The sequence below is a fragment of the Hypomesus nipponensis genome, chromosome 20 (genome assembly GCF_054491055.1).
Source record: "Hypomesus nipponensis isolate SF chromosome 20, ASM5449105v1, whole genome shotgun sequence".
In the NCBI taxonomy this organism is placed as follows: domain Eukaryota; kingdom Metazoa; phylum Chordata; class Actinopteri; order Osmeriformes; family Osmeridae; genus Hypomesus; species Hypomesus nipponensis.
Window position 1 is genome coordinate 12,157,638 of NC_140380.1, and position 25,420 is coordinate 12,183,057.

The following is a 25,420-nucleotide window of genomic DNA, read 5'->3' on the forward strand; positions in this document are numbered from 1 at the left end:
CCTTTCTCTCTCTCCCACTTTCTCTCTTTACTTTCCATCTCTCGATTCTGCTTTCCAGGCTGATCACCCATGAGGAGGCGATGTCTGAACTGTCATGGATTCATATTTTGGGAAGTCAGCAATGCCTACACTTGTGTGGTTTTGTCTTTGGACGGTGTGTGATCACCATCAGACCAAAGCAAAATAAGTGTGTAAACCTACTTGAAAATAACATGTTCAGATTCTGACCTCAGTGCTTATTGCTATAGCGAGAGAACCTTGTCCCTTTTTATATTTGTATTGGCCATCTCAGAATGTGTCCCTGTCCTGCTGAGGGACTGGTGGCCATCACAGTCCTCTCAAGTTGAGCACCTCTGATTGGTTAACAGTGTGTGTTGTTTGTGTTGGTGTTTTGGTGCATGTGTTTGCACACATTTACTTGTCTTTGTGTGTGTGTGAGCTTATCTCTGACAAACCCAGCCAGCAGTCCTATCCGCTACTGGAGTTACTGTTGTTAGACTCACTGTAATGTCATCTGAGAAAGTATTTTTACTCTCTTAAAATGTCTGCTGCTTTGGGCTTGAGTTTCAATTCAGGTTAGTTTTTATTACCTCATGCGCTTAGAAAAGAACTGTTGCTATTGCAATCCTCAGTGTTGGACTGTCCTGTTCTGCTGTAGTGTGACTGCTGAGAGCGAGCGAGAGAGCGAGAGACAGCGAGAGAGAGGGAGAGCAAGAGAGAGAGAGAGGGAGAGGGAGAGCGAGGCAGAGAGAGGGAGAGCGAGAGACAGCGGGAGAGAGAGAGGGAGAGAGAGGGGGAGAGAGGGGGAGAGAGGGGGAGAGGTCATGCTGTTGTAGGAGAGCCCTAGACCTTCTTTGGAACAGGCACCTGATGGGTAGGGTGCTTCTGTACTATCCTGGGTTTAGGGTTAGGGGTTCAGGGTTTAGGGTTGTTACATGTGAAGGTGGGGTCAGGGGTCCTTTTGCTGGACTGAAACTGCTGGATCATCATGTGTCTTAAAAGAGAGGGAGTTTCATTGTGGGTTAGGGTTAGGGTTAGGGTTTTGTTGTGGGAGGATCTTGTAGTGAGAGCAGGGGGTGGGGGTTAGGGTTAGGGTTAGGCTTTTGTTGTGGGAGGATCTTGTAGTGAGAGCAGGGGGTGGGGGTTAGGGTTAGGGTTTTGTTGTGGGAGGATCTTGTAGTGAGAGCAGGGGGTGGGGGTTAGGGTTAGGGTTTTGTTGTGGGAGGATCTTGTAGTGAGAGCAGGGGGTGGGGGGGTGGGGGAGATTTCTACCGCCTGCACAGCCATGGCAACGAGGGTTTCAGAGACATTAAACCCACGTAAGTCTGCTATTACGCTTCCCACACAACGCCACCGAGCTGCGTCTGGAGTAGAAGAAGCTGGTTTCCCTGCAACTACTCCCATAGATACGGACCACATGTTTAAAAACTGTAGGAGCTGAAAATGCACTCCAAGTCTATTTACAAGCCAGTGGCATATAGAAAACAGGACACTACGTATTACCCCTCTGCAGACACACACACACACCCCACAACCTCCCAGCAGCTGAAGTGTCTGAACTGCAGACACCTGAACTTCTCCAAACACTGCGCCCTGGCGAGATGCAACAATCATGTTTGGCTGTTCTTACACACACTCACTATCTGAATCATGTTTGGCTGTTCTTACACACGCTCACTATCTGAATCTTACAGGTTTGTTGTGGACCCACGTATCAAAACCATGTCACCTTGTTGAGTTGAGATGTGTATGTTCTGTCTTGGTTGATTTATACTTTGTAGGGGCAACATCTGTTTATTTCCTTACTGTGCTAAAAGGGGAACTTGGGCAGTGTGGTCAGTCGTCCCTCTAACGCAACACTACTTCAGAGATGTTTTGAGGTCTAATGATACATGTCAGAGAAATTCAGAATGTAACCTTTTATTTTGTATAAAATGATACTGTGTTCAGCATTCTTTGTGAGCAGAAAAGTGAACCTTACCCAGTGAACACTAAGCTTGACTTATCCTCACAGCATGTCATAAACATGCTGACTCTGGTAAGCCTGGCAGGGCCAGACTTTGTAAGACTCAGACACGCACGCACACACATACACACGTGCAAGACCTATGCAAGGGAGCCAATGAAAGAAGAGACATGTGACCTGTTGATGGATCAATGACTGTGGAGAACTGTATTCTTCAAATGGTCTTGCAAGGAAATTATGACTTTCGGCAATCTGACTTGTCTCCTTGCTAGCATGCCGCAAAAATGTAATTTGACTTCATCGACTGTGCAATACTTGATAAAGATTAATTTCTGACAATAACATATATATATATATATATCAAAATACAACTTTTACACACATGATGCAAGAAATCCGATATGCTGGCTTGATGTAACTTGATGTTCTATACTAGACACACTAGTTCTGGCTCTTTTTTTGCTGTATTTTATTCATGAAATGTTACAGTATGTCACAGGGCACTCAGGGTAACCAGTCGTGTGCTGCCGGTGGGGCTAGCTAGCTAGCAGAACAAAGTGCTAATGCTCTAGCTAGCTTGCAGAACAAAGTTCTAATGCTCTAGCTAGCTTGCAGAACAAAGTGCTAATGCTCTAGCTAGCTTGCAGAACAAAGTGCTAATGCTCTAGCCAGCTTGCAGAACAAAGTTCTAATGCTCTAGCTAGCTTGCAGAACAAAGTGCTAATGCTCTAGCTAGCTAGCAGAAACAAAGTTCTAATGCTCAAGCTAGCTAGCAGAACAAAGTGCTAATGCTCGAGCTAGCTAGCAGAACAAAGTGCTAATGCTCTCACTCTCTCTGCCCCACAGCTGTCTCTTGCGGACGAACAAAGTGAAGCAACGAGGAATGGCTATGAGTGGCGGGAACTGGTGTACCTGGTCCAGATCTGCTGCCAGGTACGGTCCCCTGGGTTAGCCCCCTCCTGCACCCTCCTGCCCCCAGACACACTGTCCCCTCCTGCACCCTCCTGCCCCCAGACACACTGTCCCCTCCTGCACCCTCCTGCCCCCAGACACACTGTCCCCTCCTGCACCCTCCTGCCCCCAGACACACTGTCCCCTCCTGCACCCTCCTGCCCCCAGACACACTGTCCCCTCCTGCCCCCAGACACACTTCCACCGCTTCGTTTTTTTCTTCCTTGTAGACCATCACTAGACTGAACACCGTTTTATAACTTATTGGGTGCTGGGAGCACCTTATTTAGTGAGTTCCAGGGAGCGCACTTAGGATCCAGTGAGTCATCTCTTCCTGTTGTGGGTGTCTGCTGTATCCTGAGCTCTGAGGTGTCAGGCAGGATGTTAATGTTACTAAAACAACTCATCACTGTCTTGTTGGTTGATAGGCTTGTGTACTTTCTTTCTGAAGTGGTGATTAAACCCAGTAAGTACTACAACCTTCTCATTGTAAAAGTGTATAATTTCTCAGAGAGCTGTAGTGGTCTAGCTCTAGTCTGATGACAAACTGGATTCTGGTTTCGCACATTCTTCCTCTGGATCATATTCCATTTCCACGACCTTGGCAAGACGTGTGGTTTTGTCCCTGGAAATTCCAACTCGACTCTCTTTCTCTCTCTCTTTCTTTCTCTGTCTTTCTCTTTTTCTCTCTCTGTCTCTCTCTCTTTCTCTTTCTTTCTGTCTTTCTCTTTTTCTCTCTCTGTCTCTCTCTCTTTCTTTTTCTTTCTGTCTTTCTCTTTTTCTCTCTCTCTAGCTCTCTCTCTCTCTCTCTCTCTCTCTCTCTCTCTTTCTCTCTTTCTCTCTCTTAAACCCACCTGCACTGATCCATAAAAGAAGTTGGACAAAAGCCCCGTTCTTTAGAAGGAGCGAAAGAGACACATTGAAAACGCTGGTGAGGGTTAGGGTTAGAGGTGTAGGGTCCAGGGAGATCAGCCCACGATAGTAGATCTCTCTGTCTCCAGTGGCTGTGCTGGGATCATCAGCCAGCCGTCTCCCCTGATCTCTCCAGAGCCCCAGTCAGAGGGCTACTCTAACCCCTCACCCCTCCTCTCCTTCTCTCTCCAGGCTCCTGCTCTCCCTCACTCTTCTCCTTCCCCCTCCCCCTCACTCCTCCTCTCCTCCCCCCTCCTCCCCCTCACTCCTCTCCTCCCCCTCCTCCCCCCACTCCTCTCCTCCCCCCTCCTCCCCCCACTCCTCTCCTTCCCCCTCACTCCTCTCCTTCCCCCTCCTCCCCCTCCTCCCCCCACTCCTCTCCTCCCCCCTCCTCCTCCCCCTCCTCCCTCCCATTCCTCTCCTCCCCCTCACTCCTCTCCTCTCCTTCCCCCTGCTCTCCCCCACTCCTCTCCTTCCACCTCCTCACACATCCTCTCCTCCCCCTCACTCCTCTCCTCCCCCTCCTCCCCCTCCTCCCCCTCACTCCTCTCCTCCCCCTGCTCTCCCTCACTCCTCTCCTCCCCCTGCTCTCCCTCACTCTTCTCCTTCCCCCTGCTCTCCCTCACTCTTCTCCTTCCCCCTGCTCTCCCTCCCCTGTGCTCTGGCTGAGAGAGGCCTGGGAGGGCCTTTGTGGAGATGGAAACAAGATGAACTACATTTGCATGGAAATATGGAGAAATCATTTCATGTGGTGCGATTTTGGTGCAAAGTGCAAAGTTTCTTTTGGTTAGTCTTTTTACGGTTCCAACCAGTACAAGTCACATTAGACCATATCTGTACTGTTCCAACCAGTACAGTCACATTAGACCATATCTATCTGTATAATTTGTATGCCATTGAAGTACTTTGCAGCCCTGCCAACCTGTGTGTGTTTGAGTACTGTGCTATCCCTGCCTCAGATCCACACACGCTCCACTGATGTCAGCCACTCCAGATGTGGTTGTGATGTCTGTTTGCAACTAGCAGACACCACTGTAGAGACATTCATGGAACTCTTAAAGCCTTCATATAGTCATGTAGTGTGTGTAAAGAACCCCCAGCCCAGGGTGTTGAAGGCCTGGTGCTCCTTGTGTCTGCAGGGCCGCAGCTGGATGGTAAAGCGCAGCTATGAGGATTTTCGCGTCCTGGACAAGCACCTGCACCTCTGCATCTACGACCGGCGCTTCTCTCTGCTGCCTGAGCTACCCAGAGCAGACGGCCTGCCAGACCGCACTGAGGTTAGTCTGACCCCAACCCTCACTTCCTGTGTGGGTGTGATCTCACTTCCTGTGTGGGTGTGATCTCACTTCCTGTGTGGGTGTGTTCCAATACAGGCCGTGTGTCAGATGCTGATGGCCTACCTGTCCCGCCTGTCAGCCATCGCCGACAACAAGATCAACTGTGGGCCCGTCCTCACCTGGATGGAGGTGAGAGCTGGGGGAGGGGGGGAGAGAGAGAGCTGGGGGAGGGGGAGAGAGAGAGAGCTGGGGGAGGGGGGAGAGAGAGAGAGCTGGGGGAGGGGGGAGAGAGAGAGAGCTGGGGGAGGGGGGAGAGAGAGAGAGCTGGGGGAGGGGGGAGAGAGAGAGAGCTGGGGGAGGGGGGAGAGAGAGAGCTGGGGGAGGGGGGAGAGAGAGAGCTGGGGGAGGGGGGGAGAGAGAGAGCTGGGGGAGGGGGGAGAGAGAGAGCTGGGGGAGGGGGGAGAGAGAGAGCTGGGGGAGGAGGGGAGAGAGAGAGCTGGGGGAGGGGGGAGAGAGAGAGAGCTGGGGGAGGGGGGGAGAGAGAGAGCTGGGGGAGGGGGGAGAGAGAGAGCTGGGGGAGGGGGGAGAGAGAGCTGGGGGAGGAGGGGAGAGAGAGAGCTGGGGGAGGAGGGGAGAGAGAGAGCTGGGGGAGGGGGGAGAGAGAGAGAGCTGGGGGAGGGGGGAGAGAGAGAGAGCTGGGGGAGGGGGGAGAGAGAGAGAGCTGGGGGAGGGGGGAGAGAGAGAGCTGGGGGAGGGGGGGGAGAGAGAGAGAGCTGGGGGAGGGGGGGAGAGAGAGAGAGCTGGGGGAGGGGGGAGAGAGAGAGCTGGGGGAGGGGGGAAGAGAGAGAGCTGGGGGAGGAGGGGAGAGAGAGAGCTGGGGGAGGGGGGAGAGAGAGAGAGCTGGGGGAGGGGAGCTGGGGGAGGGGGGCTGGGGGAGGGGGGAGAGAGCTGGGGGAGGGGGGCTGGGGGAGGGGGGGAGAGAGCTGGGGAGGGGGGAGAGAGAGCTGGGGGAGGAGGGGGGGGGGAGAGCTGGGGGAGGAGGGGGGGGGGGGGAGCTGGGGAGGGGGGGTCGAACACAAGTCTTGTCCCACTTTGACTCTTACAGCAGAGGAGGAGAAGACTAAAACAGTTCCTGCTCGTCTCAGGAACAGTGAACTGGAGTTACAGTAAAAATGTTGCTTGGTCTGATGAGTCCTGGTTTCTACTGTTTCACACTGATGGAAGGACCGTGTGTGTGTGTGTGTGTGTGCTTCAGGTGGAAAACAAGGGGAACCACCTACTGGTCCATGAGGAATCGTCCATCAACGTCCCCGCCATCGCTGCAGCACACGTCATCAAACGCTACAACGCCCAGGCAGCTGACGAACTCTCCTTTGAGGTGACCCTGACCTCACACCCTGACCTCACACCCTGACCCCCCTCCTGACCCCCCTCCTGACCCCGTACCTGACCCCATACCTGACCCCACACCTGACCCTAACCAGAGGCTAGGTGCCCAGCTCACTTGCCTCAGATAGCTGCTGGATGAGAGCACCCTGTGTTTACAGTGGGACTCATCGTCAATGGAATCATGGGATGGTCATAACCCGTATTTCATAATAATGGAATCCTCTCCTCCTGTCCTCTCTCCCCTTTGTCCCTCTCTCCTCCTGTCCTCTATCCTCCTGTCCCTCTCTCCTCCTGTCCTCTCTCTTCCTGTCCTCTCTCCTCCTGTCCCTCTCTCCTCCTCTCCTCTCTCCTCCTGTCCCTCTCTCCTCCTCTCCTCTCTCCTCCTGTCCCTCTCTCCTCCTGTCCCTCTCTCCTCTCTCCTCCTGTCCCTCTCTCCTCCTGTCCTCTCTCCTACTGTCCCTCTCTCCTCCTCTCCTCTTTCCTCCTGTCCCTCTCTCCTCCTGTCCTCTCTCCTCCTCTCCTCTTTCCTCCTGTCCCTCTTTCCTCCTGTCCCTCTCTCCTCCTGTCCCTCTCTCCTCCTGTCCCTCTCTCCTCCTGTCCTCTCTCCTCCTCTCCTCTCTCCTCCTGTCCTCTCTCTTCCCGTCCTCTCTCCTCCTGTCCTCTCTCCTCCTGTCCCTCTCTCCTCCTGTCCTCTCTCCTCCTCTCCTCTCTCCTCCTCTCCTCTTTCCTCCTGTCCCTCTTTCCTCCTGTCCCTCTTTCCTCCTGTCCCTCTCTCCTCCTGTCCCTCTCTCCTCCTGTCCCTCTCTCCTCCTGTCCTCTCTCTTCCCGTCCTCTCTCCTCCTGTCCCTCTCTCCTCCTGTCCCTCTCTCCTCCTGTCCCTCTCTCCTCCTCTCCTCTCTCCTCCTCTCCTCTCTCCTCCTCTCCTCTTTCCTCCTGTCCCTCTTTCCTCCTGTCCCTCTTTCCTCCTGTCCCTCTCTCCTCCTGTCCCTCTCTCCTCCTGTCCCTCTCTCCTCCTGTCCTCTCTCTTCCCGTCCTCTCTCCTCCTGTCCTCTCTCCAGGTTGGGGACATTGTGTCTGTGATTGACATGCCCCCCAAGGAGGACACCACCTGGTGGAGAGGCAAGCACGGCTTCCACAGGGTTCGTACGGTCATGGAAAACCTGGAAAAGTCATGGAATTTTAAAATGGTTATTTCCAGGCCTGGAAAAGTGCTTGAAAAAAATTCAATCCCCAAAGTTTTGGAAAAGTCATGAAAAGTTGTTATAATCATATTTTCATGTTGTTCATTTACGCTGAGTTTTAAATAATTCACATGATTTTAAAAGAAATACGTTCAAAATATAAGCAGGCATACGCTCTCATACTAACTGAAAAGTTTGATGGCCATAGCAATAGTAACTCAGAGAAGCGCAAGGGATAATTTAAAATGCCAGGAAAGTGTAGATTTAACGATGCTTTGGTCATGGAAATTTGGTTTAAAGTCATGGAAAAGTCATGGAAATCCATTGGTCAAAATATGTATGATACCTGCTTCCTGGTTGGAGGCTCACCCATGCACACACACACACACACGCACACATGCACACACACACACACACACACATGCACACACACACACACACACGCACACACATGCACACACACACAGACACTGGTTCATTAAAAGAGCGTTGTATTGAGTGACTGCTGGCATCTGCACAGAGAGCCTTACCTCCTCTGACATCCCAGATGTGCAGAAACACATCTTCATTTAACCAGCAGACATGCTGTAATAACACAAGCTGTAACCTTCACAAGCATGCCAACAACCATGTGAGGCCAAGTGGCATGCTGTGGTCAAAGTACACTTGAACTGTTTTCTGGGTGCATGCCAACCTTTTCCAGCATGCTTTTCCAGGATCTGTGAAGCTGTTATCAGTGTACAGGAAGTCTCTCAAATCTGCACTGTTGTTAGTAGTCTTACAGGACTCTAAGACTTTAATAAATGAAAGCTGTTTATTTTTCAATTTACCACCTCCCTCCCTCTCCCCCAGGTTGGGTTCTTCCCCAGTGAGTGTGTTGAGCTGATAAACGACAAGGTGCCGCAGTCCGTCACCAACTCTGTGCCAAAGCCAGGTAAGTTACCTCAAACACCACCACCGTCACCCTGCTGTTTATAACACCACCACCGTCACCCTGCTGTTTATAACACCACCACCGTCACCCTGCTGTTTATAACACCACCACCACCGTCACCCTGCTGTTTATAACACCACCACCGTCACCCTGCTGTTTATAACACCACCACCGTCACCCTGCTGTTTATAACACCACCACCGTCACCCTGCTGTTTATAACACCACCACCGTCACCCTGCTGTTTATAACACCACCACCGTCACCCTGCTGTTTATAACACCACCACCGTCACCCTGCTGTTTATAACACCACCACCGTCACCCTGCTGTTTATAACACCACCACCGTCACCCTGCTGTTTATAACACCACCACCGTCACCCTGCTGTTTATAACACCACCACCGTCACCCTGCTGTTTATAACACCACCACCGTCACCCTGCTGTTTATAACACCACCACCGTCACCCTGCTGTTTATAACACCACCACCGTCACCCTGCTGTTTATAACACCACCACCGTCACCCTGCTGTTTATAACACCACCACCGTCACCCTGCTGCTTATAACACCACCACCGTCACCCTGCTGTTTCTAACACCACCACCGTCACCCTGCTGCTTATAACACCACCACCGTCACCCTGCTGCTTATAACACCACCACCGTCACCCTGCTGTTTATAACACCACAATGGCTGCTTGTGGGTTGAGGATGTATTTCCTTAAAGAGCTTTTGCCTTGTTGGAAGTTGTGGTCTGTCATGTCTTTAGAAGAGAGGAGCTAAAGAAAGAACTAAAGAAGCTATCAGGATCTCACAGAAGTGAACAACTTGATATGGTCATCTTAGATTCATAAAATATACTTCCCAGATTATTTAAAAGGTCATTTTATAAGTTGGTTGAACAACTAAGGTTGCTTTTTGTTCAGTAAATTCCTAGCTCATATTTTATTTACATATTGTGGGTTACCTTATCAAATGACTTGAACTATGGATCACTCAAACACTTCAGACGGGACAGTTGGTTAACCTCATAGTCGCCTCAACTCATGTTTGCATGATGCCTTAAGAGATCCTACCCAAACAATTATTCAGTAGTTGTCTGTAAATACAGACAGTCATCAGCACACTTGCATGGGTGTCAGACACCAGGTCTGTTCATGCAGCTGCAGTGCTGCAAGGTCATGGTGAGCGTGTGGTCTCTCTGCTGGTACCTGGCACGGTCTCTCCTGGTACCTGCTGAGGTTCCACTCCACAAGGACCTCAGACCAGCGGCATGATGGTGTCTTGTGTATTCTGAGCGTCTCGTGTTTGATTACATTACAATTAGTCATTTAGCAGACGCTTATCCAGAGCGACTTACAGTAAGTACAGGGACATTCCCCCCCGAGGCAAGTAGGGTGAAGTGCCTTGCCCAAGGACACAACGTCATTTTGCACGTCCGGGAATCGAACCAACAACCTTCTGATTAATAGTCCGACTCCCTAACCGCTCAGCCATCTGATCCCCAGATGGTTTGATGTGATGTACACCTGCTAGTCACCACGTCAGGTCTGTGTACAGCTGCTGTGGGAACATGTTTAATGCTGTTCCTCCCCCTGCCCCCACCCCCTGCCTCCCCCCACCCCCTGCCTCCACCCCCCCTACCTCCCCCCCCCCTGCCTCCCCCCCCCCTGCCTCCCCCCCCTGCCCCCTCCCCCCCCTGCCCCCCCCCCCCCCCCTGCCTCCCCCCTCCCCCGCCTCCCCCCCCTGCCCCCTCCCCCCCCCACCCTGCCTCCCCCCCCGCTGCCTCCCCCTGCCACAGTCTCCCCCTGCTCCGGCCTGAGGCCCACTTCCTGGAGTCTGTTTCCACCCTGTACGTGCTGGTACACACCTCCTCCTTCCATCACATCCGACCATCACAGACACACACACACACTGTCATATAGAACACACACACACACTCCTTCATACTTGCATCTTCACCTGTTGTTTATTGAATATGTAATTTGTGCCACTTCAAGCATCATCAGTTATTAGTTTGACAATCATCACATTAGCAGTACAGTCTCTAACACATACATGCTGCTTGCTCCTCCCAGTGTTCTCTGACTGAAATGTTGTGTACCTTTTCCCCTGGGTCCCTTCCCCTCTTCCCTCCCTCCTCCACCCCTCCTCCCTCCTCCTCCCTCCTCCACCCCTCCTCCACCCCTCCTCCCTCCTCCACCCCTCCTCCACCCCTCCTCCCTCCTCCTCCCTCCTCCACCCCTCCTCCCTCCTCCACCCTGGCTCATCCTCCACCCTGGCTCATCCTCCACCCTGCCTCATCCTCCACCCTGCATGCAGATCTGGAGATGGAGAGTGTAAAGCAGGACAGTTTGTGGGTTGACCCAGTGACCCCCTGCGGGCTAAACTCAGGTAGCTCTGTCTCCACAAGATGCAGGATACATAACCTCTCTCTGTAGGCTGGCCCTAACCCTGTGTACTAATCCAGCTGTAGGCCCTAACCCTGTGTACTAATCCAGCTGTAGGCCCTAACCCTGTTTACTAATCTAGCTGTAGGCCCTAACCCTGTGTACTAATCCAGCTGTAGGCCCTAACCCTGTGTACTAATCCAGCTTTAGGCCCTAACCCTGTGTACTAATCCAGCTGTAGGCCCTAACCCTGTGTACTAATCCAGCTGTAGGCCCTAAGTAGCTAGCCTCATGAAGCTAAGTGTCCTTTTTGTGCTAGCTTGTTTTCTCTGAATAACCCATACCGAAGCCCTAGTAATCTGAGTCACTAACTGTCAGTGAATTGTTTTATAGTTGAAATGGGAATGTACTGCTGGGGTTATACACAGGTAGAATGGTAGCTTCTCACAGTAACTACAGGAAGTGATCACCGTGGTGATCGCCGTGGAGACGTCAACACCTGAATGCTCTGTTGTTCCTATGTTTACTTCTCAACATGTATTCAAATGAGTTGAGGGAAGAACAAGGGTACCTGGCTGTTTGAATGCCTCATCCAGCACCAGCTGGGATGCATTCGTTAGGACTAGAAAGGTGTGTGTGTTCAGTGTGTGTGGGGGTGTTTGTGTGTGGAGGGTGGTGTGGGGTGGTAGCTCATTCCAGCTTGATTTATTCTGTCCCTTTCATTCAATGGGCCGTAAAACAATCCTTTGAGCACCCAGCTTTGTCCTGAAATATTGAGAGACTCCATGGAGACTGAAGCAGGCTGTTCATACTGGAAACCCTGGTCTCTCAGCCAGCTTCCCCACATGCTAAACATCTCTGAGGGAGTACAGGTACAACTGGGCCAGGTGGGAAACCTAGTGTGAACCATGCAGCATCCATATAACAGGGACATATAACTCCCTCCCTCCCTCAGCCCAGGTCAGCTTCCTGTCTGAGGAGCTGGCTCCCTCCCTCCCTCCCTCAGCCCAGGTCGGCTTCCTGTCTGAGGAGCTGGCTCCCTCCCTCCCTCCCTCAGCCCAGGTCAGTTTCCTGTCTGAGGAGCTGGCTCCCTCCTCCCCTCCCTCCCTCCCTCAGCCCAGGTCAGCTTCCTGTCGGGAGACTAGTGACAGGCAGCTGTGAGCACCAGACAGCTGTTCTCTGAAACTGAGGGAGCGATGGAGAGGAAGGAGGAGAAGAGTGAATGAGAGGAATATTTGCCTTCTCATCCAGACAGCAGTTTCCTGATGCACATGCTTTCTGCTGTAAACCTGGTCTATCGAGACCTGGTGGATGTGTTACAAACCACACCTACTAAACTTTCATTATGGATAAGGGTCCTTATTAGGACACAATGCCACGTTTGTATGGACACAGTTCACCAATAGCTGAAAAGGTGTCTGTTACCATTAGACTGCTAGATGGTAGTTAAATACTTTTTACAGCTAATTTGAGATGGTTGTGCATAAGTATCAGATTGTTTAGGCCTCAGTCATATCATATGTTTTGTCCGATAACAATTTAATCTCTCAGACACGCAGACTATGGATATGGATTTTATAAACAACCACCACCCCAGCTGTCATTATCACAATACAATTCAAATAGGCTGTGATCTTTTCAATCATGACCGAAATGTTTAATCCAGTATGAAAGGAAAAAGCGGTCGTTTAACATCGATTTTCACAAATTTCCAAACGAGTGCGGTTGGATTGTAAACTGACACGAGCGAGGGGCCGGCCGGCAGCTGAAGGGAAATTAGACGTTTTCTCTCGGAGTGGTTGAGCCGAGCACCGGACTGAGAGGCGCTATCACGTGTTACTGTTCAGACCCACGAGGTTTATACTTTTATCTGTTACGTGAAGATGAACGGTGTCGCTTTCAGTTTTTACGAGTTGCCGTTTTTCTTGCGAACATATCGAACGAAATGTCGGTAATTAACTTCGGATTTAGAGTTTATATTTCGATCAAAGTCCTGTCCCGTGTCCAACGGAGGTAAGAATGTGTTTATTCGCAGTTAAAATATTTCCCCACACGTACTCATCATTGTCCGAAGTAGAAAGTGTAAAATGCTCCCGTTCACGAGATTGCATATGTTATCCGAACAGGATCCTCACAGTCAGTCGGATTGTATTTAAATCTAGAATGTATTGACATATCCCAGTGTTTATTCCGATCGGCTGAGATAGGGCAGCTGTATGTTTGTGCTACTGGTGGGAGGGGTAGGGGCTACAGTCATTTTGTGGCACTGTTTAATTCTATGTTGCCAAATCAAAACTCCTGATTTATTTCCTCCAAATGAATGCTAGAATATGTAGGACTGGTTATAGTTTATAGCTGAGAAGGTTACCTGTCTGAACCATGTTCGGGAGCTGTTAATAATTTACAGGTTTTAATAGTCTTACTCAGAACCCATTTTCACCTGGAGGCTGGATTTGAAGGATTTGTAGTTGTTTGAGGACAAGCCAACATGTTTTCAACAGGACTGCCTCAAAGATGGCCTCTTTACATTCACCCGCTTTGTAATTTAGGAAATACTAAAAGAAATGTTTTGCTGTTGCCTGGACACAGATGAGTAAGGACTTTTAAGATCTCCAGATTCTGACGCCAGCATGTTGCATATTACAGTTGTTGGTTTTATTCTCAGATGGGTGTTCCCTCTGTGGCCTAGATAGCCAGGGAGAGAGACAGTGAGAGACAGGAATGCAGTGGCGAGGGAGAGAGACAGTGAGAGACAGGAATGCAGTGGCGAGGGAGAGATCCTGAGGTGTCCCACTGCCATGAAGCCTGTGTATGTGTGCTTCAGACATCAACAACAGTTCTAATATGTCCTATCCAAGACTGCTTCTCCTCTCTTAATCCTCCCTTCTCTCTCTCTCTGTACATCCCTCTCTCTCTCTGTACACCCCTCTCTCTGTACACCTTGTCTCTCTCTCTCTACCTTCTCTCTTCCTTTCTACTTGAATTGCTACAGCAGCTGTCATGGCAGAAAGACTGGAATGTGTCTGATCCAACAGGATGAATGAAGGGGGGGTCGACTGACATGCTTATATGTTCCAGATATTCAGTTCCAGAGTTTCCCTAACCATGTCTTCCTTCAGTAGTGCAGTTGTTACTGTGTCACTGAAGTATAAACTTGATAACAAAATAAGAACATGCAATAGTTGCTTTGTTTTGCCTGACAATAGGGTAATTCTTTTAAAACCATAGTACACTGCCCATGCAAGCCAGACTGAACTGTTGATCTATGTGTCATTGTTAGCCTTCCTGTGGTCTGGGATGTGTGGCTGGTTTGACCTGACATGAGGCCTCAGTCTGACCATCTCACTGTTCACACACCGAGATTCAGAAGTTAGTAATTCACCTTGAAAAGTAGAGACAACAGTCTGATAGAAGATGAATAATGTTCAACTCATCATGCCAGAAGACTTCTTTCAGCTTCCCAGCTGCAGCTCCCTCCTGGAGGATTTGTGAACAAAGTTTGTGGCTATCCTAACTCCTTTGATCGCCTCAGTAATGGAGGGGTTTTTCCACTTGATTGCTTTTCCATATTGTTCCAAATCAAGAACCACTGGATCTGCCCTCTGAAAGGATTAGCCTCTTTTTCCAGACACATTGTGTGAATGCAGGGATTTCAGTTTTCAAATGACCGCCCATCTTTGCTCTGTGTGGGCTTGGTCCTAAGGAGGAGGCGCCTTGGAGGTGAATGGACTGGAGACGGTGTTAAACATCTCAAAAGAACTTTACAGCCTTCCAAGAGCCTTTTGTAACGGAAGCAAGACTGGTTCCATTGAGAATGGAAGAAAGGGATTTCAGAGAGAAAATGCTTCACTGCGAATGAGTTCTTCAAAGTTTCTCTCCTGAGCTTATGTGTCTTGTAAACAGACAGATACACCAGGGAGACTGAACTCCAACACACTTTTAATCATTCTTAGTTTGGAGTTGCCTCGATCACGAAGGACGTGCTTGGATGTGTTTCTGAAGTGTGTTTCTGAAGTGTGTTTCTGAAGTGTGTTTCTGTCCTCAGTGTCTAAGAAACACGGGAAGCTGATCACGTTCCTGCGCAGCTTCATGAAGTCGCGGCCGTCCAAGCAGAAGCTGAAGCAGCGCGGCATCTTGAGGGAGAGGGTGTTTGGCTGTGACCTGGGAGAACACCTTCTCAACTCAGCCCATGATGGTGAGACACCTTACACACCTTACTACCTTACTGTGACCTGGGAGAACACCTTCTCAACTCAGCCCATGATGGTGAGACACCTTACACACCTTACTGTGCACACACACCTTACTGTGACCTGGGAGAACACCTTCTCAACTCAGCCCATGATGGTGAGACACCTTACACACCTTACTGTGCACACACACCTTACTGTGCACACACACACCTTACTGTGACCTGGGAGAACACCTTCTCAACTCAGCCCATGATGGTGAGACACCTTACACACCTTACTGTGACCTGGGAGAACACCTTCTCAACTCAGCCCATGATGGTGAGACACCTTACACACCTTACTGTGACCTGGGAGAACACCTTCTCAACTCAGCCCATGATGGTGAGACACCTTACACACCTTACTGTGCACACACACCTTACACACCTTACTGTGCACACACACCTTACACACCTTACTGTGACCTGGGAGAACACCTTCTCAACTCAGCCCATGATGGTGAGACACCTTACACACCTTACTGTGCACACACACCTTACTGTGACCTGGGAGAACACCTTCTCAACTCAGCCCATGATGGTGAGACACCTTACACACCTTACTGTGCACACACACCTTACTGTGACCTGGGAGAACACCTTCTCAACTCAGCCCATGATGGTGAGACACCTTACACACCTTACTGTGCACACACACCTTACACACCTTACTGTGCACACACACACAACTTACTGTGCACACACACACACCTTACTGTGCACACACACACTTTACACACCTTACTGTGCACACACACCTTACTGTGCACACACACACACCTTACTGTGCACACACACCTTACTGTGCACACACACACTTTACACACCTTACTGTGCACACACACCTTACTGTGCACACACACACCTTACTGTGCACACACACACTTTACACACCTTACTGTGCACACACACACACCTTACTGTGCACACACACACCTTACTGTGCACACACACACCTTACACACCTTACTGTGCACACACACACACCTTACTGTGCACACACACACCTTACACACCTTACTGTGCACACACACACACCTTACTGTGCACACACACACCTTACTGTGCACACACACACCTTATACACCATACTGTGCACACACACACCTTATACACCATACTGTGCACACACACACCTTATACACCTTACTGTGCACACACACACCTTACTGTGCACACACACACTTTACACACCTTACTGTGCACACACACACACACACACCTTACTGTGCACACACACACCTTATACACCATACTGTGCACACACACACACCTTATACACCATACTGTGTGCACACAGCTTACTGTGCACACACACCTTACTGTGCACACACACACACCAAAGAAGGAGATGTGCACTGTGTTGAAGGGAGAGAGATGCCCAGGTCCAAGGAAGTCTCCTTGCGCGGTGTACTGAAGGCTGTAGGTGTAGTGAAGGCTGTAGGTGTAGTGAAGGCTGTAGGTGTAGTGAAGGCTGTAGGTGTAGTGAAGGCTGTAGGTGTAGTGAAGGCTGTAGGTGTAGTGAAGGCTGTAGGTGTAGTGAAGGCTGTAGGTGTACTGAAGGCTGTAGGTGTACTGAAGGCTGTAGGTGTACTGAAGGCTGTAGGTGTACTGAAGGCTGTAGGTGTACTGAAGGCTGTAGGTGTACTGAAGGCTGTAGGTGTAGTTGAGAAGCAGTCCGCTTTAAAACCAGGGTTGGATAATGGCAGTGTGTTGGGCTTCTTGCTACGAGGTGAGACAGGCAAGTGGTTGTAACCCAGATGCTGGTGGGCTCAGGGTTCAGCAGCTGACTCTGGTCCCTACCCTGAAGGCGTTTGTGTGCCCTGCAGTCTCACTAGTGCAGCTGAGCAGGGCTTCGTTGTGGTAAACTGGCCAGAGACCTGCTAGCTTACACCGCATGTAACGCCCCGGCTTCACTACACGCCTAGCCTTCACTACACCAGCTTGACACAGCAGACAGAGGAGACTTCCTGACAAGGTCATGTTTGTTTTTATTTACTTGTTTAAAGGGTCAGTGTTCTCCAGCAACAGTCATGCTTGGCGTCTCAGAGGCAGATTAGACTAATGACTAAGACCCCCCCTCCCCCTCCTAGGGAGCCCTTGCTGTTACCACAGCAATGCGTTCTTGGAGGGTGTAAAGGTCAAGGAGTGTGGCACAGTCAGTAAGGGCGAGTTAGCTCTCTCTCTCTCGCTCCTTGTCAGACTATCAGACATCAACAAAAGTTCTAATGTCCAGGGCCCCATCCAGTACTGCTGTTTCCTCTCTTCATCCTCTTTCTCTGTCTTTCTGTGTGTCTCTGTCTCTCTGTGTGTCTCTGTCTCTCTGCGTGTGTCTCTGTTTCTCTCTGTGTCTCTGTCTCTCTGCGTGTGTCTCTGTTTCTCTCTGTCTCTCTGCGTGTGTCTTTCTCTCTCTCCCTCTGTGTCTCTATTCTCCTGAGCATGTAAAGGGTGCCCCCTCACCAGACTGTAATGTGGACTTCAAGTTTGTGTGGTGTAAGACACTGGCAGAGCAGTCAGCAGGACGAATATATGAATGTAAATGAAGGGACCAACTGAAGCACACATAACTGCATGAGTGGTTGTCAGGTTTGACAGCTTGGTGGTTCCCCTCACATGAACCTTTCAGCTGTTAAACTTCCTGTTTATTTCCAGAGCCTCTGGTGGATCCAGCCGTTTTTACTGACCCTCTTTCCCCTTCAGGAAGATGACGGTGTAGGACACCTTACCAGTGACCCTGGGTTAGGGTAACCCTAACCTTACCAGTGACCCTGGGTTAGGGTAACCCTAACCTTACCAGTGACCCTGGGTTAGGGTAACCCTAACCTTACCAGTGACCCTGGGTTAGGGTAACCCTAACCTTACCAGTGACCCTGGGTTAGGGTAACCCTAACCTTACCAGTGACCCTGGGTTAGGGTAACCCTAACCTTACCAGTGACCCTGGGTTAGGGTAACCCTAACCTTACCAGTGACCCTGGGTTAGGGTAATCCTAACCTTACCAATGACCCTGGGTTAGGGTAACCCTAACCTTACCAGTGACCCTGGGTTAGGGTAACCCTAACCTTACCAGTGACCCTGGGTTAGGGTAACCCTAACCTTACCAGTGACCCTGGGTTAGGGTAACCCTAACCTTACCAGTGACCCTGGGTTAGGGTAACCCTAACCTTACCAGTGACCCTGGGTTAGGGTAATCCTAACCTTACCAGTGACCCTGGGTTAGGGTAATCCTAACCTTACCAATGACCCTGGGTTAGGGTAATCCTAACCTTACCAGTGACCCTGGGTTAGGGTAATCCTAACCTTACCAGTGACCCTGGGTTAGGGTAACCCTAACCTTACCAGTGACCCTGGGTTAGGGTAACCCTAACCTTACCAGTGACCCTGGGTTAGGGTAACCCTAACCTTACCAGTGACCCTGGGTTAGGGTAACCCTAACCTTACCAGTGACCCTGGGTTAGGGTAACCCTAACCTTACCAGTGACCCTGGGTTAGGGTAACCCTAACCTTACCAGTGACCCTGGGTTAGGGTAACCCTAACCTTACCAGTGACCCTGGGTTAGGGTAACCCTAACCTTACCAGTGACCCTGGGTTAGGGTAACCCTAACCTTACCAGTGACCCTGGGTTAGGGTAATCCTAACCTTACCAGTGACCCTGGGTTAGGGTAATCCTAACCTTACCAGTGACCCTGGGTTAGGGTAATCCTAACCTTACCAGTGACCCTGGGTTAGGGTAATCCTAACCTTACCAGTGACCCTGCACGTTACAAGTGTTGGTCCTTCCAACAACTTATCAAATCATTTTTTGTCACATCCATGACCTCAAAGCAGTTAGGTGCGACCCAGCAAAACCACAGGGAAGGAAAAACAGTTTCCAGCTTTTAAATGTAGTGATTACAGTACACTCAGTGGGTTAAAACTGTTTTAATAGTGATTTGTTGTGTGACTTCCTGTTGTGTGACTTCCTGTTGTGACTTCCTGTTGTGTGACTTCCTGTTCTGACTTCCTGTTGTGTGACTTCCTGTTGTGTTCCAGTCCCTCAGGTGCTCAGGAGCTGCACAGAGTTCATCCAGAAGCACGGCGTGGTGGACGGGATCTACCGCCTGTCTGGGATCGCTTCCAACATCCAGAAACTACGGTAACGTCTGGGACAGAAAAAGGCCCTCTAAATTCTCTTTTTTGATGGCATTAGATGTCACCTAATCAGAAGGATTTTGGGGACGTTGTTTAATCCAACTCACCCTGGTCCTGTGGAACCACCCCCACCACCACCCCTCTAATTATAGCATGGCAAACTGCGAGTAGAGTGGAGTGTGTGGAATTCTAGGTTTTTGGCGCATGTCACTCACAGATGATAAACACTGTCCTCGTAGCATCTGTTGTCGTAGCATCCAGTTTATCTTCTCCATGTTTCTCCAGATCTGGTTGAGCTGCAGATACACACAGTACTCAGGGTTTCCCGCCAAAAATGTGTTAGTCAAAGTTGTAGGGTGAGATTAGCTGATGGACCGGGGGCGGGGGGGCCAATATCGCCAATTTAAAAAAACGTAGCCGCGGCGGCAGGCGTGTGTTAAGGCGGCCGCTTGAACTACAAAGTGCTGCGGGAAACCCTGAGTACTTCTGTATGTGTACATTGTGTATGTTCCATGAGTTTCAGGATTTTATTTCGGAGGAAGAGAATAACTATTTAAATTCCACTTAATTCATTTATCCCTGGATATTTAAGGATCATGTCAATAACAGATTAAATAGTAATTCAAGTTCTGCTGAGGAGATAGAACAAGGACATAGATTGTTCAATACTATTTATGTTCCATGGATTTGAGCACCATTTTACTGTGGTCACTTAATGTCTCTCTCTGTGTCTCTCTCTACCTGTTTGTCTCTTTCCCTGTCTGTGTCTTCCTGTCCCCAGGCATGAGTTTGACTCAGAGCAGATCCCTGACCTGACCAAAGATGTGTACCTGCAGGACATCCACTGTGTTGGATCGCTGTGCAAGCTGTACTTCCGCGAGCTGCCAAACCCCCTGCTCACGTACCAGCTCTACGAGAAGTTCTCAGTAAGCAACCTCAGTACCCCAGTACCCCAGTGCCCCAGTGCCCCAGTGCCCTAGTGCCCCAGTGCCCCAGTGCCCCAGTACCCCAGTGCCCCAGTACCCCAGTGCCCTAGTGCCCTAGTATCCCAGTGCCCTAGTATCCCAGTGCCCTAGTATCCCAGTGCCCTAGTATCCCAGTGCCCTAGTGCCCTAGTATCCCAGTGCCCTAGTATCCCAGTGCCCTAGTATCCCAGTGCCCTCGTACCCCAGTACCCCAGTGTCCTCGAGCCCTAGTGCCCTAGTGTCCCAGTGCCCTAGTGCCCTCGTGCCCTAGTATCCCAGTGCCCTAGTACCCCAGTGCCCTCGTACCCCAGTACCCCAGTGTCCTCGAGCCCTAGTACCCCAGTGCCCTTGTACCCCAGTGCCCTCGTACTCCAGTGCCCTCGTATCCCAGTGCCCTAGTACCCCAGTACCCCAGAGCCCTCGTACCCTAGTGCCCTAGTATCCCAGTGCCCTAGTACCCCAGTGCCCTCGTACCCCAGTACCCCAGTGTCCTCGAGCCCTAGTACCCCAGTGCCCTTGTACCCCAGTGCCCTTGTACCCCAGTGCCCTTGTACCCCAGTGCCCTCGTACTCCAGTGCCCTCGTATCCCAGTGCCCCAGTGCCCTAGTACCCCAGTACCCCAGTGCCCTTGTACCCCAGAGCCCTCGTACCCCAGTGCCCTCGTACCCCAGAGCCCTCGTACCCCAGTGCCCTCGTACCCCAGTTCCCTCGTACCCCAGTGCCCTCGTACCCCAGTGCCCTAGTACCCCAGAGCCCTCGTACCCCAGTGCCCTAGTACCCCAGAGCCCTAGTACCCCAGTGCCCTCGTACCCCAGTGCCCTCGTACCCCAGTGCCCTCGTACTCCAGTGCCCTAGTACCCCAGTACCCCAGAGCCCTAGTACCCCAGTGCCCTCGTACCCCAGTGCCCTCGTACTCCAGTGCCCTAGTACCCCAGTACCCCAGAGCCCTCGTACCCCAGTGCCCTAGTACCCCAGTGCCCTCGTACCCCAGTGCCCTCGTACCCCAGTGCCCTCGTACCCCAGTGCCCTCGTACCCCAGTGCCCTAGTACCCCAGTACCCCAGAGCCCTCGTACCCCAGTGCCCTCGTACCCCAGTGCCCTAGTACCCCAGTGCCCTCGTACCCCAGTGCCCTCGTACCCCAGTGCCCTCGTAGCATAGCACCCATCAGTTGTGCCCAATTATTACACAGCTCTTCTTAATGCTGTAGAATGCTCCATTCACTTGAATGGGGCTTCCCAACATTCTGTGGTCAACTATTTTTCCATATTTGACCGTTGCTATGCATAATTGACCGCTGTCAATGGAAGTGGCCTTTTTGCTTGGATTCACGTCTTTTGTAGCACTCCACAAGTAGTCTGGTAACTTATCAACCCCAATTATTTAACAATTTATTTTAACAAATAAATTGTTAAAAGACACAGTGTTAAGTTATTTTAGTGGCCGTGTAATAACTAAGGGATAATATATAGAACGCCAGTCATAAAAAAACTCAAAATAAGCCCCGACAGGGTGAACACCCCAACGCCAAACGGAGGGGTTTCGCTTCTCCCTGTCGGGGCTTATTTTCCCGATAATGACTGCCGTTCCATACATTAGGGTTAGGGTTAGGAGCTAACCCTAAGACTGTATCTAACCCTAATGTACATTATCCCTTATGTAGTTCACTCTGGCCGTCTAACCCTAACCATCTTATTTCTCTTCTTTCCTGAACCAATATCTCCCTCTCTGTCTCCCTCCTTCTCTCTCCCTCTCTCTGTCTCCCTCCTTCTCTCTCTCTCTCCTTCTCTTTCCCTCCTTCTCTCCCTCCCTCCTCTCTCTCCCTCCTTCTCTATCCCTCCTTCTCTCTCCCTCTCCCTCCTTCTCTCTCTCCCTCCTTCTCTCTCTCCCTCCCTCTCTCGCTCTCTCTCCCTCTCTCTTTCTCTCTCCCTTTCTCCCTCCTTCTCTCTCTCTCGCCCTCCCTCTCTCTCCTCTCCCCCCCCCCCCCCTCCTCTCCACAGGAGGCTGTGTCAGCAGCCACAGATGACGAACGACTTATCAAAATCCATGATGTCATCCAGCAGCTGCCTCCGCCGCATTACAGGTCAGTCTGTGGAGCCACACTGCCCCCTGCTGGCCACCACTAGATAGTGTACACACTGCCCCCTGCTGGCCACCACTAGATACTGTACACACTGCCCCCTGCTGGCCACCACTAGATACTGTACACACTGCCCCCTGCTGGCCACCACTAGATACTGTACACACTGCCCCCTGCTGGCCACCACTAGATACTGTACACACTGCCCCCTGCTGGCCACCACTAGGTACTCTACACACTGCCCCCTGCTGGCCACCACTAGGTACTACAGTTCATGTCGAGTCTCAGAGGAGGATGTAAGGGTTTCATTGTTGTGCTTATCAGGACGCTGGAGTTCCTCATGAGGCACCTGTCCCACCTGGCCACCTTCAGCTACATCACCAACATGCACAGCCAGAACCTGGCCATTGTCTGGGCTCCTAACCTGCTGAGGTGAGACCAGGACAGGCACATGACTGAGTCCTGGACTGAGTCTAATATGTGTTTGTGTTCATGGTATCTGTGGTAACTGTGGTAACTGCTGTCCTGCCAGGTCCAAGCAGATTGAGTCTGCCTGCTTCAGTGGGACGGCTGCCTTCATGGAGGTCAGGATCCAGTCTGTGGTGGTGGAGTTCATCCTCAACCATGTGGACGTGTTGTTCAGCCCCAAACTCAGCTCTCTCATACGAGAGGGTGCAGGTACACAACAGCCTCACTCAGCGGCCTCACTCAGCGGCCTCACTCAGCGGCCTCACTCAGCGGCCTCACTCAGGTTTACGTCAGAGGTGCAGCTGTGTGTCATACGTCTGTTTTACATCAGCAGCTGTCCTCACTCACCAAGTCTGTCTTGAGGAAGCACAGTTTTAACAGCTAGCTGTCTCGTCAACTCCAAACTCTTATGCAGAAAACCCAGGTTTGCCCCCTAATTTCCCTGCCACAGTATGGTTTGTCATTTCACAAGTGTCTCCACCCCCAGGCCACAACTCCTTGTCCCGTCCCAAGTCCCTGCTGGTGTCGTCCCCCTCCACTAAGCTGCTGACCCTGGAGGAAGCGCAGGCACGGACGCAGGCACAGATCAACTCCCCCGTCACGGCCGACAGCAAGTACATCGAGGTGGGGGAGGGGCCTGCCGCACTGCAGGGCAAGTTCCACACCGTCATCCAGTTCCCCACCGAAAGGTATGTCTTTAGGTTAAGTTGAACAATATTTTGATACCCATGAGGGTATGTTGAACCTTTCTCATCCACCGTGCGTGTCTTTTGTTTAGTGTCGTCTGTAAATGTCCAGCTGTTTCAGACATGTTCTCCGTCTCCCGGTAACAGGAAGCGGCCCTCTAGCAGGAAGTCTCCTGTGAGCAGCTGGCGATCGTTCTTCACGCTGGGCAAGGCTTCCTCCATGTCCAAACGCAAACTGCAGCGCAACCCCAGCGTGCCCACGGAGCTGAAGGCCATGGCTCTGACAGGTCCGCTTCTCTCTCCTTCTCTTCCTCCTTCTCTCTCTCCTTCTCTTCCTCCTTCTCTCCCTCCTTCCCTGTTCTGCAACATCTTTGTGTTACTCTATCTCTTAATGCATGTCGTCTGCCTGTGTTTTGTGTTCCAGGTGGCAGAGCAGACACAGGGACACTCCGCTCAGCTAAGAGTGAGGAGTCTCTCACTTCTCTACACAACGTGGAAGGTGATCTTTGATCTTTCTCTCTTTATATGATACAGTAGGGCTGGGACATAAATCAATACAAAAAATATTAAAGTAATGACTTCCCTCAATTAAGATATTGTAACATTAATTCATTTTCAATAATATCGATAATACAGTTATATATGTCATATGATGCAGTTATATATGTCATATGATGCAGTTATATATGTCATATGATACAGTTTTATATGTCATATGATACAGTTTTATATGTCATATGATGCAGTTATATATGTTATATGATACAGTTTTATATGTTATATGATACAGTTTTATATGTCATATGATGCAGTTATATATGTTATATGATACAGTTTTATATGTCATATGATGCAGTTTTATATGTCATATGATGCAGTTATATATGTTATATGAGGTGTTGCTGCCTCAATGCTCGTCATCCAGATACCGGTTCAGGACATTAAGACAACTGAGAATATCCAGATAGTGATGCTGGTACCTGACTGTCTCTGTGTTACGGTCTGTTCCCAGGAGAGCCAAGGGTGTATCGTCCTCGGCGTCCTCGCTCCAGCAGTGATGCCCTCTCAGCCTCCTTCAACGGCGACCTCCTGGACAGCCGGCATCACTGCAACTCTTACGACAACCTGACCCCCGGGGAGAGTGATGGAGAGGACGGGCCCATCCGGGTCCCAGTGCTCATCTCCCCCCCGCGCTCTGCAGGCGAGGACGTGGACCTCAGCCCCCCCGACATTGGCATGGCCTCGCTGGACTTTGACCCCATGTCCTTCCAGTGCAGCCTGGCCTCCCCCTCCCTCCCCCTGGCCTCCCCCTCCCTCCCCCTGGCCTCCCCCGGGGCCCTGTCTGGGGAGGGTGCCTGTCTGACGAGTGGCAGCAGCCACAACACAGAGCTGCTCTCTCCAACTCTCTTCAGCAAGTTCACCAAACCCTTCCCAGCCCTGAGCTCAGGAGATAAGCCCCGCAGCAACAAGCTGAGCAGCTCGTATTCCTACTCAGAGAAACCCGTCCAGGCGGTCTCCCCCATTAAAAGTGAACAGTCTGCCAGCCCTCCTCTGAGCGCTCCAGAGCTGTTTGGCGTGGAATGTTCTGGTCAGTGTGCTCCGGGCGCCAGTCCCCCCCTGCCTTCCCCCCCCGGACCCAGGGACTCTCCCAGCATGGAGTCTCTGTTTCTGAGGCCAGGAGAGCCCTCTCTGAGCCAAGCCTTCCAGATGGAGCTGGACTGGAAGCTGACAGCCATGGACGCCACAGACAGGCAGGGCGTCCTGGTGGATAAGGGAGACAAATCAGCTGCTGTCAGCTCGGAGCATCTCGGTGAGTTGGGGACCGTGTCTTTGGGATATACAGCCTTTCTTTATCACAT

The 25,420-nt window shown here is 51.0% G+C and overlaps 1 protein-coding gene across 1 annotated transcript in view; it reads left to right on the forward strand.

Moving 5' to 3' along the window:
- Positions 1 to 25,420, forward strand: part of arhgap32b (Rho GTPase activating protein 32b) — a 45,896-nt gene that overhangs the window by 16,578 nt on the left and 3,898 nt on the right. Inside the window, exons 6-24 of the mRNA XM_084683566.1 lie at positions 2,813 to 2,899; positions 4,969 to 5,106; positions 5,203 to 5,295; positions 6,362 to 6,484; positions 7,554 to 7,634; positions 8,529 to 8,610; positions 10,414 to 10,464; positions 10,935 to 11,006; positions 15,048 to 15,197; positions 15,242 to 15,268; positions 19,266 to 19,368; positions 20,146 to 20,290; positions 22,328 to 22,410; positions 22,732 to 22,839; positions 22,940 to 23,085; positions 23,363 to 23,564; positions 23,709 to 23,848; positions 23,986 to 24,060; positions 24,574 to 25,371. Of these exons, the coding sequence (XP_084539692.1) occupies positions 2,813 to 2,899; positions 4,969 to 5,106; positions 5,203 to 5,295; positions 6,362 to 6,484; positions 7,554 to 7,634; positions 8,529 to 8,610; positions 10,414 to 10,464; positions 10,935 to 11,006; positions 15,048 to 15,197; positions 15,242 to 15,268; positions 19,266 to 19,368; positions 20,146 to 20,290; positions 22,328 to 22,410; positions 22,732 to 22,839; positions 22,940 to 23,085; positions 23,363 to 23,564; positions 23,709 to 23,848; positions 23,986 to 24,060; positions 24,574 to 25,371 (2,704 nt within the window). The remainder of the gene's footprint in view (positions 1 to 2,812; positions 2,900 to 4,968; positions 5,107 to 5,202; positions 5,296 to 6,361; positions 6,485 to 7,553; positions 7,635 to 8,528; positions 8,611 to 10,413; positions 10,465 to 10,934; positions 11,007 to 15,047; positions 15,198 to 15,241; positions 15,269 to 19,265; positions 19,369 to 20,145; positions 20,291 to 22,327; positions 22,411 to 22,731; positions 22,840 to 22,939; positions 23,086 to 23,362; positions 23,565 to 23,708; positions 23,849 to 23,985; positions 24,061 to 24,573; positions 25,372 to 25,420) is intronic.